Source organism: Phaenicophaeus curvirostris, chromosome 1 (genome assembly GCF_032191515.1).
Source record: "Phaenicophaeus curvirostris isolate KB17595 chromosome 1, BPBGC_Pcur_1.0, whole genome shotgun sequence".
NCBI classification, from domain to species: Eukaryota; Metazoa; Chordata; class Aves; order Cuculiformes; family Cuculidae; genus Phaenicophaeus; species Phaenicophaeus curvirostris.
Genome location: NC_091392.1, coordinates 31,968,045 through 31,982,991, shown reverse-complemented (window position 1 = coordinate 31,982,991; position 14,947 = coordinate 31,968,045). Strand labels below are relative to the sequence as shown.

The following is a 14,947-nucleotide window of genomic DNA, read 5'->3' as shown; positions in this document are numbered from 1 at the left end:
CAATGGAGATAACTTTCTGGCTATAAGAACAACACAAGCATTTGCTTCTGGAAGTGATCAGTAGGGAGATATATATAATACAGAATCATAGAATCATAGAATAACCAGGTTGGAAGAGACCCACCGGATCATCGAGTCCAACCATTCCTATCAAACACTAAACCATGCCCCTTAGCACCTCATCCACCCGTGCCTTAAACACCTCCAGGGAAGGTGACTCAACCACCTCCCTGGGCAGCCTGTTCCAGTGCCCAGTGACCCTTTCTGTGAAGAATTTTTCCTAATGTCCAGCCTAAACCTCCCCTGGCAGAGCTTGAGGCCATTCCCTCTTGTCCTGTCCCCTGTCACTTGGGAGAAGAGGCCAGCTCCCTCCTCTCTACAACCTCCTTTCAGGTAGTTGTACAGAGCAATGAGGTCTCCCCTCAGCCTCCTCTTCTCCAGGCTAAACAACCCCAGCTCTCTCAGCTGTTCCTCAAATGTAAGATGCTTCTGGAAGATAGAAGTTCATTTGCATATAACATACTAATGTTGGTTTGTCTCCATGGGGCCATAAAACTGTTGTGCCTTTAACATTTTACCTTGTGACACATATTTGCTAATAACAACTGAGGACTGGTTTAGTTCTGTTTTTTAGCAACGAGATTATTAACAAGCACTTAATTAGAAAAAGTTGGGTTTTTAAAATTTCCTCGACATGCAAAGACATTTTTTATATGTAAGAAACTGAAACAAACTGAGACTAAAGACACAGTAGAAAAATATGGGGCGTTATTACAGTATACATTTCTGTCAGCAGAAAGCAGTTGGTAACTGGCCAGGCATCGGGATGCCTCGTCCCCTGAGCTAAGTTTGGACCAGACACCCACTTGATTTCCTGTCTGAGCGTCAGGTTGCTGCTGGCTGCAGAAGGAATTCCAGTCACTCCTGATTAGATAGAGACCAAACAGTCTTACTTTTAAATACAGGTGAAGAGTACCCTGCTAAAACCCTGCTTTTCAGCACCTCCCATCTTTCTTGGGATGCAGGAGCTGGGAAGTTCACTCTTTCAGATTTCCCTGAAGCCTTCTTCCATCAGAAAATGTATTTGAGGGGCAGCAGTAACAGACAACTTGAGGAAGTTCTCCCTCTCTGTAGATGTTGACTCTCAAAAAAAATTTAACTGTTACATCCAAATTTAAACTGTCTACTTACAAATAAGATAAGATTGCAAAATGAAACATCTGAGAGCTGGAAAAGGCTTCAATTAATGCTGTCTATGCAGTTTTTTCTTCCTTGTACGTACTGTTTATGACACAAGACTTAATTGCAGAACCATATGCCTTACTTTTACCCTCATTGTAGTAGTTATGGAATACTCATTATAATCTTCTTTATTCAATATCTTTGTTGTTGTTGTTGTTGTTACACCTCATTTAAACAGCCTAAATGTTTAAAATAGGGGTTTCTTTCTGACTATGCCTGTGGTACTCTCTTCATGGAATCTCCGTGTTCTACAAATATTGAGAAATCTAATTTTCCAAGATTCCCCAGGAGAGAAAGTAACAGTGTAACCCTCATTTTAACAGTGATCTGGTAAGGCATTTAGACATCAGTGCCAAACCTGTTGACCGGCGCCTAAATTTGGAACAGAGACATCAGGACAGTGACATCTTTCCAGTGAACTCAGCAATTCTCTCTCTTCAAAGAGCAATACACTCACTTTCGGGTCTGTATGTGACTATTTTGAACTAATGCAAACAGGACCACAGATGTTCCCCTTTGACACTCAGGAGATAAACAAAAGCGGGATATGATTAGCAAGTCTTGCACAGAAGCCCTATAGCAGAAGCAGGGATAAAATCTAGGAGTGCACTCAGTTTCCTGAGTCAAAAGAAGCTTTCATGTTTTCTCTGCAATTTCCTGCCACATTTACACATACAAACAACATCCTCACAGCATTTGGGCTTTTTGGAGGTTAATGTCCTACTCGTGCTGAATGAGGCAGGGATCTTGTGGCCAGCTTAGCACATGATCGTAATTAGATACAGCACCAGAAGAACAAGCCCATTTCTGTTAGCCAGCAACTTACTCAGTTTTGGCTACTCCAGGACGACTTGCAAAATCAAGTAAAATTTCCAAAATACTTCCAGCGGTAAAGCACAATCTAAGTTTAGACAATAGGCACAGTACTTCCCTTCTATTCAATCATTTAAAGTTAGATTTCCTATTCGGTTTCCATTCCTAGCTACAGTTAGAACTCATCTATTTCATAGGCAGGCTCAGTAGACCTCAACTATCTTTCTGGCCTCTCCAATCCACTGAAACTGCCCAGTGGCCAACAAGGACCTGACATGGAAGGAGCAGAGTAGAAAAGATTCTGCTAAAACTGAGCAGGAATTACAGCTGCTGGTAAACATGAGTAATCAAAAATAAAAATTTATTTTGACAGTTGATTTTCAGTAGAAATAAAAACAAATCCTACTATGACTGATCAGAGGGGACTAACCATGAGGTATATGACATTCCAGCTGTTTTGATGCTATTTCATGTCATATAAATGCATAAAAAGAAATCATTGAGTTACAAGTAGAGTCTAAGAAGGATTTTTACAACAACCTAGTCAAGGCACTCTGTTGGAAAATGGAAGCTCTCAGTTCCACCTCATGCTCCAAAAAATGTCTACGTCTTTTTCTCAGAGACCGAAGCAGCTTCAAATGAAGAACACCTCGCCACAAAACGCTGGAGCCAGGGCAGGGGGAGTGAAGTTACCCAGCTGCCTGAAGGAAATTAATTTCCCGATAGTCTGGGTATTTGTTTCCTACACCAGCAGCAAGAACAAAGCTCCCTGACCCATAACTATGACAAATACTTTGACAGCTAAGGTGCTAGAGCAGCTCCCCAAGGTTCTGGTACATCTTGGTGCAACAGATACTGAATCTAGCCCTTCATTTACACTGCTTTCAAAATGCACTACTACTACAGAAAACCTCTGTCTCTTTCTTTTATGATTGTTTCCCATTTCAGTTTGATATGAATCAAGACAGATGTCAATTTGGTGGCCAGGTAAAAAAAAAATTATCTAAACAGCTCCAGGCAAAATATCTACATATAAGACAAGGGCAAGCTTAATTCCAGGCTTCATTCAGCCCCCTGAATTCAAATGCTTGATTTGTGTATGCATTGTGTATGTTGTCCTAGTCATATAAAGAAAACAATATATTTCTTTGTAGGTAGCCAGCAAGACCTGGGCCTCTACAGTCATAACACAGACCACCTCTGCACAAGTTAAAGGGATAACCATAGCAGTGATTGCAAGCTGTCATGCCAGGAGCAGCAGCTAGTAGACAGCGGATAAAGAAACATGCAGACAGGTTCAGTTATTTGTAAATAGTTGATACTTTAAATATCAATGTCTCGGACAGGTCTGACTGGGAAGCAGCTCTGGCTCTCGTTACTTGGTGGCACCACCACACTGGTTTCTTGAATGACTCCTCTGTGGGAGAACTGCCATAAAGCTCTCAGGTGCTCAAAATTAGTTGGTCCAATGAGCAATTCTTGATGTATTGAACTTGTTCCTTTATATCTTGTCCTCCCAATCCACTTGTAGAAGTAGCTTGAATAGAAGACAATGAATACACACCCAAAACCAAGGACACTAATCTGTGTCATTAGAACAGGCTTTTTTGTTTTCTTAGGAGTCGCTCTATTAGCTTTAGGGTAAGTATATCCTGAACTTGCATGCTCACCAACTAATACCTGGGTGTGTATGAATCTATAGGATATGTGTTTATATGCAGGGTGTATTCATAACTGTTTATCCTTGTATGCACACACAGAAATCCTACACATTCATGCACAAAATTATATAGAGAGAAGAGGTGTATGTGTGCGTATATTGTTTACAGCGAATACATATTGGTCCCTTTTAATTGAGTTCAGTGCTTGTGTCAAACATCTGTATCACTGACTTCATGTACATTTAGGGAAACAAAGATACAACAACCCAGATTCAGTCACACAGATGAACTGCATGTGCTGCAAATGCAAAGGAATGCTATTCTTTTGGAACAGCTACCAAGTATTGCACACCTCTACAAGAAGAAATAACAGGTAGTCACAGCTAAAGTAAAGAAGTACCCACCCATTCAGGAGTATGACGGTTTTGCTGATCCGGCACAGATCCGTAAGTGGGAATAATCACCTGGTTCAGTTCCAAGACTAAAAATAAACATAAACATTTAAAACATTTTAGCATTTCTGTGGTAGTTGGTTTTAAAACTTATTTTATTAGCAGTTTATGGACAATCCACATTATTGTGCTTATTTAGTGTTTCAGAAACAGAATGTTTGTCTCTCTCACTTTAGTGATAATGACTAGGTGGCAAGAGAGCTAAACATATATTTCACCGGGATGACAAGCTAATGCTAGGAGATCATCCTGATCAAGCTACAGTGATGCAAAGCATTCCTTTGTTACTATGTCTTATTTAGTGTTTCAGAAAACTATGCACAGCAGTTACTATTATCTTTCAATGAATAAGGGTACCAGAAATAGCTCCACCTGAACAATAACCCTAGCTCATGCTGACTGTACTTGTAAGGCAATAAGAGTATCAGGGAATTTTTCAGAAATCCTGGAAAGGCTGTGATCCAGACAGGGATGCTGTAACAGTCATTCCATAATAGGAACAATTTTCACATAACCCTAATATCGCACAAGTTCAGTGTGTATTGATGCCTCAGTGACTCCTCACCCACTTTCCTAGTAATACCTGTTAAAAACCCATCACCTGCAAAATTAATTGCTTTTGTGGAAATACAGGATAAAACACTGGGAAAACTGGCCACCACACCAAGCAGCGCATAACAAACAAACCAATCCTAATAACGCTGCTGGACATAAGTTACAGAAACTCTACAGTTGCTGCAAGATATTGGTTCCAGTTTCTTAACAAATATTTTCAAATCTTATGAAGAAGTCAAGAGAACATCCTGAGGCTGAAGATAAGATCATGTGGCTGAAGAGAGAAGGCTGCTTTCTGCCTTTGCATGGCAGGCAGATGAGCCCCTGTGTTATTAAAACAAAGCGGTGTCTCAGCCAAGTCTGTCCCACACTGAAGAAAGGGACATGGACATCAATAGTACCTAAACGCTAGCATTGTGTGGGAAGGATAGCCTCAACTTATAAAAAAACCCTATAATATTAAAAAAAAAATCCCCAAGCTCTAAAATAATCTAATCTATAGTACTCTCAGAAGGATGGCTACACACCCATTAGATACATTGCCAGGACAAACATAACCGATATGCCTGGATTTGGGTTGATTTGAGAGGTATTTTGGCTTAAAAACTTAACTGATACGTGGCCAAATTCTCCAGAATTTTAAGAAGCTTTTTTTCACTGATGTTGTTCATTTATACCAGCTGAAGACGTGTCAAAACACTTAGAGCACAACAAGACTGTTCTTTCCAAATCAGCAGAATTCTTTCATGGTCTCTAAGCAGCTGAATTCTCTGATTTAAATACTCTTTCATATAGTTTGGTAGGGACTTTGTTCCAGGTGTGGAGCTGTCAGTTTCCAGATCTCTGCTGTGGTGATAGTGTGTACTCCAGGGGGCAGACAAAAGCGAGACCATGAATTTTTCCATCAACATTACTTCAGAAACTTTTGAGCTACAACCCAAAGGTTGGCCCAGTTGAATAATCAAGGTCCGTAAGTTCTCAAAAACATTACCTTTAGAAATATTTCCCAGCATTTAAAAAAAGAAAACCCAGGAAAATGTAGACTAATGCAGCACACAAACATCACATGCTGAGACCGTAACATGAGGACTCAGAAAACACAACCATATCTCAGCAGCTACTTCAAGATTGCTGCCTATGCGCATCATTATATTTTAATGGGCTCAGCTCAGACTAATGTGAGAAGGGCAAACACCTCGCCTTGATGTCAGTGTAATTGGCACCATCCTACGTTCCTTAGGGCATTCTTTATTCTCTATGTGGACACAAAGATATCCAGATACAAAGTGCTTCTGAAAGCCCACAGAAAAGGGAATGTTTCTGCCCACATATAATAGGCAGGCTGAAGGACAAATATAAGCATTTTGCTTTGAAATATAAACTGCTCTGAAACCGTGTGTGCCATTAAACACAACAAGCAGATGTGGACACAGACATGAAGACTTCTGCCAGCCACTGAACTGCAGTAATGAGTAATGAGTTAAAACTGGCCTTTTTGCTAAGTCCTCATGACATGCAACTACACACCCCTCACCAATGCTGTTTAGAAATCCTTTCAGCCCAAGATGAAGAGAAGGGAGGCAGGTGGCATTCACAGCAGGAAGGATAACTTCTATTTTCCCCAGTCCTAACATATCTGGGACTGGCCAGTACCATCATCTGTAAAAATGGACTACAATTTGCCTCTGTCTCAGTGTCTCTGGCCTGCATATCTTCCCCATGATATGGTAAGTGTTGTGCACACTATAATTGAATCAATATTTATCATTTATACACATTTCCACTTGAAATATGACTCAGTACAATCCCTGGACCATTGATCCAAGGATCCAGGCAAAAGCGACTTGCCATTCTAACTTCTTCTGGGACTTCAGCCCAGAACTTTTTTCAAATTAAATACAAATTAATGTTTGTGTGAAGCCAAAAACACAGACCCTTGACACTACCTGAATGTGTGCTCAGGTCAGATTTCCTCTAGTGGTGGTTTGCAAGAACAGCTGTGCTAATTTGTGCAGTTTTTAGCTGGAAGAGACCTTTCTGGTCTCTCAGAGAGACAGAAATAGTGCCTGCAAAAACTCAGCTTTGCTGAAAAAAGCTGCACTCATGCAAAGTACTTTTCCTGCCCCCATAGTCACTACATGTATTTCTCCCACTTCTCCTCCAGCAGTATAGTAAAGTCAGTTTGAAGTAGGGAGGACAAGAAAGAAAATTGAAGCACAAAAGTTTGGGGCTAAACATTAGGAAAAGCTTTCTAACGGTGAAAATGGTAAAAGAGCCTGTCTGGGAGACAGGTGAGGTCATATGAGGTCTTCAACACCAGATGTGCTTCAATGCAGATTAATTAAGTAGGCTGGAACAATCTAGGCCAAGCTGAATTAAGGACGAACCTTAGGATAATGGCTCATGAGCTTCTAAGGTCCTTTCCAGACCTGGTTTCCTCTGAGTGTAAGTCTGGCCATAGTATTCTCATAGTTATGGCCATAAAAGACCACTGTGCTGAGGTTTGGTATTAAAATAATATTCCTGCTTACTTCTTTCTTCTTCAGAGGCGTTATCATTCCTGTTAATGTTTGAGTCAGAGCACATCACATGTAGATGCTTACAGTCTATGACTTAGTCAAGTAGAGCAAAGAAGGTCTAAGGGAGCAAAGAAATCTACTGGATTTGTGCTGGCATGATCTGATTTTAATTGACTCAGACACCAAGTTCTATCTTCCAGCAATCCTGGTAACATATGCTTTTGTTTGAGTATTATACCAATTTTCTTTGAGTTGTTGTCATAGATTTTGAGTTCCTGCTTAGTGATACCTGTTGGTCTCTGATCTAGTCCTTACAGAATATGCTGTTGTAAAAATTTTATGTCCTGAATCTGTGCTACTTTAAGAATGTCTCAGTGGTATCTGAGCTGCCAATGTATCAGTGGTATTTCCAGGTGCAGTCCAGAAGATTGTTCTGTGGCACAGGACACTGAATTGCAGTGTCAGCATTCCACATCCTATCTCAAATATGCCTGTACACAAGCATTTAAAAGTCTATGTTAATCTTAATGGTTTGTGTTGGAAGGGACCTTAAAGATCATACAGTTCCCACTCCTTGCCATGGGCAGGGACACCTCCCACTAGACCAGGCTGCCCAAGGCCCCATCCAGCCTGGCCTTGAACACCTCCAGGGATGGGGCAGCCACAGCTTCCCTGGGCAACCTGCGCCAGTGCCTCACAACCCTCATTGTGAAGGTTCTTCCTAATGTCTAGTCTAAATCTTCCCCTCTCCAACTTAAAGCCACTCTCCCTTGTCCTATCACTACAAGCCAAAGTCCCTCTCCAGCTTTCTTGTACACTCCCTCAAGTACTGGAAGGCCTCCTCAGAGCCTTCTCTTCTCCAGGCTGAACAACCCAAACCCTCTCTGCCTGTTCTCATATGGGAGGTGCCCACATGTGCCCATAGATCATCTTTGTAGACCTCTCTGGACCAGTTCCAACAGTTCCGTAACTGGACACAATACTCCAGATGAGGTCTCAGAAGAGTGGAGTAGAGTGGCAGAATAACCTCCCTCGACCTGCTGGCCACACTGCTTTTGATGCAGCCCAGGATACAGTTGGCCTTCTAGGCTAAGTGCGCATTGCCGGCTCATGTCGAGCTTCTCATCAATAAGTACCCCCAAGCCCTTCTCTGCAGGGCAGCTCTCAATGACATCATCCCCCATCCTGTATTGAAACCACGGATTACCCCAACCTAGGGGTAAGGCCTTGCCCTTGACCTTGTTGAACCTCATGAGGTTCTCACAGGCCCACTTCTCCAGCCTGTCCAGGTCCCTCTGGATGACATCCCGTCCTTCTGATGGGGCAACTGCACCACTCAGCTTGGTGTCATCTGCAAACTTGCTGATGGTGCACTCAATCTCGCTGTCTATATCATTGATGGAGATATTAAACATCACTGGTCCCAGTATGGACCCCTGAGGAGCACCACTTCTCACGGATCTCCATCTGGACATCAAGCTGTTCACCACTACTCTCTGAATACGACCATTCAACCAATTTCTTATACACCAAACAGCCCACTCATCACATCCATATCTCTCCAATTTAGAGAGAAAGATGTTGTGGGGGACCATGTCAAAGGCTTTACCAAAGCCCAGACAGATAACATCCATCGATTTTCCCATGTCCATTGCTGCCATTACCCCATCACAGAAATCCACTAGGTTGGTCATACAGGACGCCCCTGGTGAAGCCATACTGGCTACCTCTAATCACCACCCTGTCCCCCACGTGCTTTAGCGCAGCCAGGCACAGAGGTGAGGCTGACAGGTTGGTAGGTTCCCAGGGTCACATTTTCTACCCTTTTTAAAAATGGGCACAATGTTACCCTTCTTCCAGTCACCAGGGACTTCCCCTGACTGCCATGGCTTTTCAAATATCATGGAGAGTGGCTTGGCAACTACATCAGCTAACTCCCTCAGAAGTCTGAGATGCATCTCATCAAGTCCCATAGACTTATATATGTTCAGGTTCCTCTCAGGTGATCCGCTTTGGTCTAGGTGCCAGGAGATTAATTCCACTGTTGATTCTACTGGAGACTTGCTTTATGAATTTTCTCTATGGCTTTGCTTTCTCACAGGTTGGCCAGCATTTCTGGCTGGATTGAATGAAGGTCCTAAAATACCTTGAGAATCAACGTAAAGTGTCCAGTCTTTCCATTAGGTACTTGATTTTGACAGTGAATGGTTTTGTAAGTGAGCTCAATGATCTTCCCATTGAATAACTCAATTTTTAAAGGCTTTCATGAACACTACTGGTAGGAATTTCTACCTATTGCTATGGCGGAGGTGAAAGGCTATGGCACACTGATAGGCATTGAAATCTGAATTGTGAACTCACAGGAGGTGCCCAAAGCACAGGCAGTAGGGATGAAACAGTCTTGTTGAGACTGGAAAGCAAAAGGCCTGAAAATGGGAAAAAAGCATTATCCAGAAGAAAAAAAGAAAGATTCTGTTAAAAAACCCAAAACATTAACGACAAGAAAACCACAAAGATATTGGATAAGCTGATATTTTAAAAGCTCACTGTGCTTGGTTTCATAAGCAAGGTGATTGCCAAATATCCCTGAAGTTGCCAAATTTTTGTGCCAAAGAAATTCTTGGCTGTCATCAATTTCCTCTCTAGTGGAAACAACCAAAGGTGGAAAAGGACAGCAGCACTCTTTAGGCTTGTAAATCACTTACATAAGCCAAACTAATAGGCACAGAACTATTACGAGAAGCCAAAAATGTTTTACAACACCACACTAACAGTACCTGGTTCTTCACTTCCCTCCACAAACCTACGAGGCATTCCAAAGGACAAGCTCTCAGCCCCAGCAACAAACACGGTACCTCATGAACAATCATGAATGTAAAGCCATAAAATGATGTTTGGGATTCCGTCTGTGTATTATATAAAGTATTGCCTGTCTGTCACCAAAGTTATAATAAGTGTAAGTCCCAATTTCTGTTCTTACAGGGGAAAAATAAATTAAGAAAATACTAGGTACTCCTAAGTATAAAACTCAAGTCCTAAAGAACATCTGCTCAGCCCCTAGGTGGGATTTGCCTGCAGCACAGGGTGCCTCCTCCATAAGCAGGGGAGTTTACAGTATGGTTTCAGGAAACTAGTTGTTGCAAAGCTACAATGCAGTGTTGTGGCACATCAGCTTATCTGCATTACCTGGCTGCGTGCACAATGCTGTCCCACAGCAAATGCAGGTGGAAAGCACAGGAGGAAATGGTAGCAGGCATTTACTGAAGGGGAGCACTGAGTAGGTGGCGTGCTGCAAACCCACACTCTACCTTAGCTCCTCATACTGTCCTTGCACAGCTGTGCCTTGGACAACTACTTTCACTGCATATGGAAATGTAAAAACATAGACACATTTGGGTCTTTTAGACCCAAGTAAATTGTGCAGAAAGTTAATACAATAACAAACCACTGACTAGACAACGTTGGGAGATACCTACAGGCAATTTTCATCTGAATTGATACATTCCCCCTAATGTCTGTTTGACAGCCCTGTTGCCACAGTAGAACAGGAAAAATTACGTATTAGTAAAATCCACTTGTCCTAATGAAAATTAAATGAAACGGTCATATCAGGTTTGCCACCATGAGGCTCAGAGTACTAGATGGAGTCAGATTGTTTCCATCTGCTGAGATAGACAAGAAGATTCAAAGGTGGTGGTGGACTTCACCCAAATACTGATTTCTAAGTAGAGCTGATCCTCCATCACACAGCTCCTCAGAAAACACACCAGCGTTGTGGTAATGTCTTCCCATCCTGGTACACTGCAGTTGCGCCAGCAGAAGATTGGTTTTGTGACAACATCACCCACAAGCACCCAAGAAGCAACCAAGCAAAATGCCCCATTTCACAGACAGTGCCTCAGAAGCCACAAGAAAACATGAGGTAAAATACTGGACTTAAACTGAATTTTGAAATGAATGAAAACTACTCTGAAGCCCATTATGTAACCAAGTCAAATTACTTGCACCTTATTTCATTAAAAAGAACAAACTATTGCTGTCTAGAATAAAACCAATGTTTCAGGGGGATTAATCTTCTCAAAAAGGATGAGTATTGACACATCCAGGACAGGGAAATGGCAACCACTGTTTGATTCAAAACTGAGTAAATAATAAAGAAGGGAGAGCCTCATTTTCAGTTGAATCAGACTAAAAAATCCAGAGTCATCCCTGACTAACAGCTGGGGACTGCAGTAAAGCCACAATCCTAAAAGGGACTTTATGTAGATGGCAGCTTCCTCAAGTCCCACTCTCTGACTACTGGTCCAAAAATAATAAACTTATGGCACTGAAGTATAAGATTCTATCCTGGCTAATGGAGAGAGAAGATGGGGGAAAGGAGGACAAATTTATGTCATGTTTTAAATGCCCCAAAGGATCAAAAAGGTGGAGAACTGAGAATATAAAGAACTTTCTCTGTGGAGCAAAGATTTTACTTTGCAAAGCTTAACACTTACCCAGAAAGTCAAGAAATTGTTGTAAATTAGACTAGACAAAACAACTGTTTTCCTTCCTTTTAATTTATATCAGATTATGTCTGTGGGTGTATATATGTACACCCACACACATAAAATTAATCTAATAGGTATTATTTAAAAAGCCTCTCAGAACAGATCACAACCTTTCTTAAGGGCTGATCATAGAAGAAGCTATTTTTTTCAGTTAAATGTAAACTATTCAAGTAATGTGTAATACCGGCTGATATTTGAACTTATATACTGGTTTTTGACAGCCACTATCTCTTTTGCTAGTGCAGATTATTTCTTCATTGTAGTTTACTTCATACATTTACTTCACTTTGTAAGAGCACTCTCAGATCTAAGAAAGTATTTAGGAGTTGAAAAAGCAAGAATATGTATTTTTTGTTTTAAATCTATGAATCATAAAAAAAAGGAGACAATGAGATCCATAGTTCTAAAACAGAATTAATCAAGGCCATTAACTTCCTTGAGCTATTTCCTTTGTTCAAAAAATCTTTTTTAAATGTAAAATATCCTTGATTGTCTCAATTCTTTTATATCAAGCCACATATAAAATGGTTTTATTTAATCACCTAACATTTTAAAACAAAAAGAGGCCTCATCAAATCCTCCTTAGCTAGAATGATACGTTAATCTTATTTCTTTTACTTCACAGCCTATATGAATAAACACAGAGTTAAGAAAAGAATGTCTTAGACTATCCTTCCACAGCTCTTTGCTATGTGAAGATGTTATTATTAGGATCTTTTTGATGGTTAAAGGTCTGTCTGGGTTGAAGTGACTCTTGCAGATTAACTGTTCTCCAGGATGCAGTGACCTCTCCACTCATATAGAAGGGCAGACATTATGATCACAAATTATCAGTGGTTTCATCTCATTCCACAAAAATACTACTGGCTTGCACTTTGTAGCATTCATTCTTTTGAATTCAGTGTTCTGACTGGAATGTGTTTAAATTAGTTTTATTTCATACCTGTTGACTTTATTTGATGAATACATGCTAGTAAACACTATATTCTCCACTTTCAGATAAGTTATGTATTTGAAGTGAATTCTATTAATTTTATAACAAACTATATTTTATAACCTAATATTTATAGTTAATAAGAGATCTATACAGCTGCCTTCCGTGTGAAAGTCTTTTTCTCTTCTAATGGTTGCCTGCAGTCTTATAGTACATGAAAAAACTGTTTGCAATTAGCAATGCCAAAATACCTTTTCAAGCTGTCAATAAATAATGTTCTTTGTGCACTCACACAGAGTAGATCTCCAGGTATCGTCAACCTCAAACCTAATCTATGCCACATAATAAGAAAAACATTGATTTTCATTTCAGACTCCCCAGCATACCCAACATGAAGCCACAAACGCTGTTGGATCACAAAGGAAGTGAAATGGCAGACTTGGAAGATGATTCTTTCTTGTTTGAAAGGCTATTCTTTCCATTAAGTTATCTTCTCTTACAGCTGTGCAAACAAAGGATTAGGAACATGTGGTATGACTTCCAAAAATAAATACTCTTTCACAACTAAGCCCAAACAGGAAAACATTCAGTTGGGAATATAATGCAAAATACTGCAAGCCTAACACCCCAAGTCCTGACACAGTCAGCTCAGAGTTGGGGTAGTTCACCAAACCCAGTAATTAGCAGGGAGTTATAGAACAAGAAATTAGACTTTGTGGAAATTATTCTGCTGATAGGTGTGCCTAAATATTTAAAAGGCTCTGAGTTGGAACATTTAAGGGGCTCAGTAATCAATTTGTTGAACAGTTCCTATATGTCCAGAGCTCAAAGTGGGACACTTACCCAAAGCTTGTGGCAAGAATACTAAATCGTTTCAGTGAGACCTGGACTAGTCTTAGCTTCAGTTTCAAAACCAAACACTAGGCTAATGACTCTTTAGCTACAACTCTGTGAATTCAGAGTAATCCCCTGAAATGCAAACTCTGGCTCCTGCTTTTCAGGGCTGCGATGCACACCAGAACCAACCTATGTACATCCAGTCTGCAAATCAAACATCAACTGACTGTAAATTACTGCAGAAATTCAGTTGCTAATTAGATTATTCTAAATGCTTTTTCTGAAGCTGAACAATTTACCCACCTTCATCTGAAATGGTTGTCAGGAAGAATTATTTTGCCTTTCATATGTCAATAGGCAATACATATAGAAAACAATTTTTTATTTTATAGCGTATTAACATGCCTACCTGCTATAATTTTAAACAGTATTTGTTATACTTTTTGCTTGTACACTGAATGGATCTATGTCAAACAGCTAGCTAGGTTTGTCAGAGTATAAAATAATGCAATAAGCTCATCAAGTCAGAAGGCATTGAACTGATAATTTTTCAGGAATAAATATCAGCTTGGAATATGGGCTTGAATCATTCTCTCTTCTCTACATAAACCTTCTTATATTCTATTAGGTAATTTAAATATAATAAAATGATGCAAGAAATGAGCCTTCCTGGATTTTTCAATTAAGGACTGCTTTATTTAAATTTTATATGAAATACAATAGAGAACTGCTATACTACTAAATGAGCCTGTTTCACGATTGATTCAAACTATGCCACATTGTTACAAACTGAGGCACACATAAATATACACACATATAGATATTTTATTTCTTTCATTTTTTAAAATAGTGCAAACATTGTCATTCTTTCTGTCAAAAAAGCAAATTCTTACATTTTGGGGTTAAAAAATTATTACCTCCATCACATTAAGAACGTAGGACATAAAAGATCAGCTGGGTCACTGAATCCAGCACCAGCTTACAGACAACTTTCCTTTTTAGTTTTGTTAGTAGGTTCTGAGAGAAAATTTTCTTTTCCTGGAACAACCTGCTTAAGTCTGAAAAAGGCATCAAGAACAGGCTGCTATTTTTCTCTTGCAGTAAATAAAACCCATGTGGCAGAGGATGAGATCCACTAATGCTAAAAAACCCAAGGGGCATTAGGGCAAATTTAAAGAAGGTGTTAGGCATATAAAGTTACAGATAAATTGCTGCTGAGGTATTGAGAAGTGTCCAAGAAGATTGACAGTGTTTATGCCAAATTATATCAAACACAGCGTACGGCCATTAGTGACCAGAATGAATCCATCAATTTCTTTAATCGATCCATCAATTTCACTAAATACAGTTAATGTTTCCCTTGCTTAATAAATTATTTTAAATG

General features: G+C 40.1%; 1 protein-coding gene across 1 annotated transcript in view; it reads right to left on the bottom strand.

Annotated features, from left to right (window-relative positions):
* Positions 1–14,947, bottom strand: part of ANO6 (anoctamin 6) — a 75,936-nt gene that overhangs the window by 44,088 nt on the left and 16,901 nt on the right. The window contains exon 2 of the mRNA XM_069852017.1: positions 4,121–4,197. Within this exon, the coding sequence (XP_069708118.1) occupies positions 4,121–4,197 (77 nt within the window). The remainder of the gene's footprint in view (positions 1–4,120; positions 4,198–14,947) is intronic.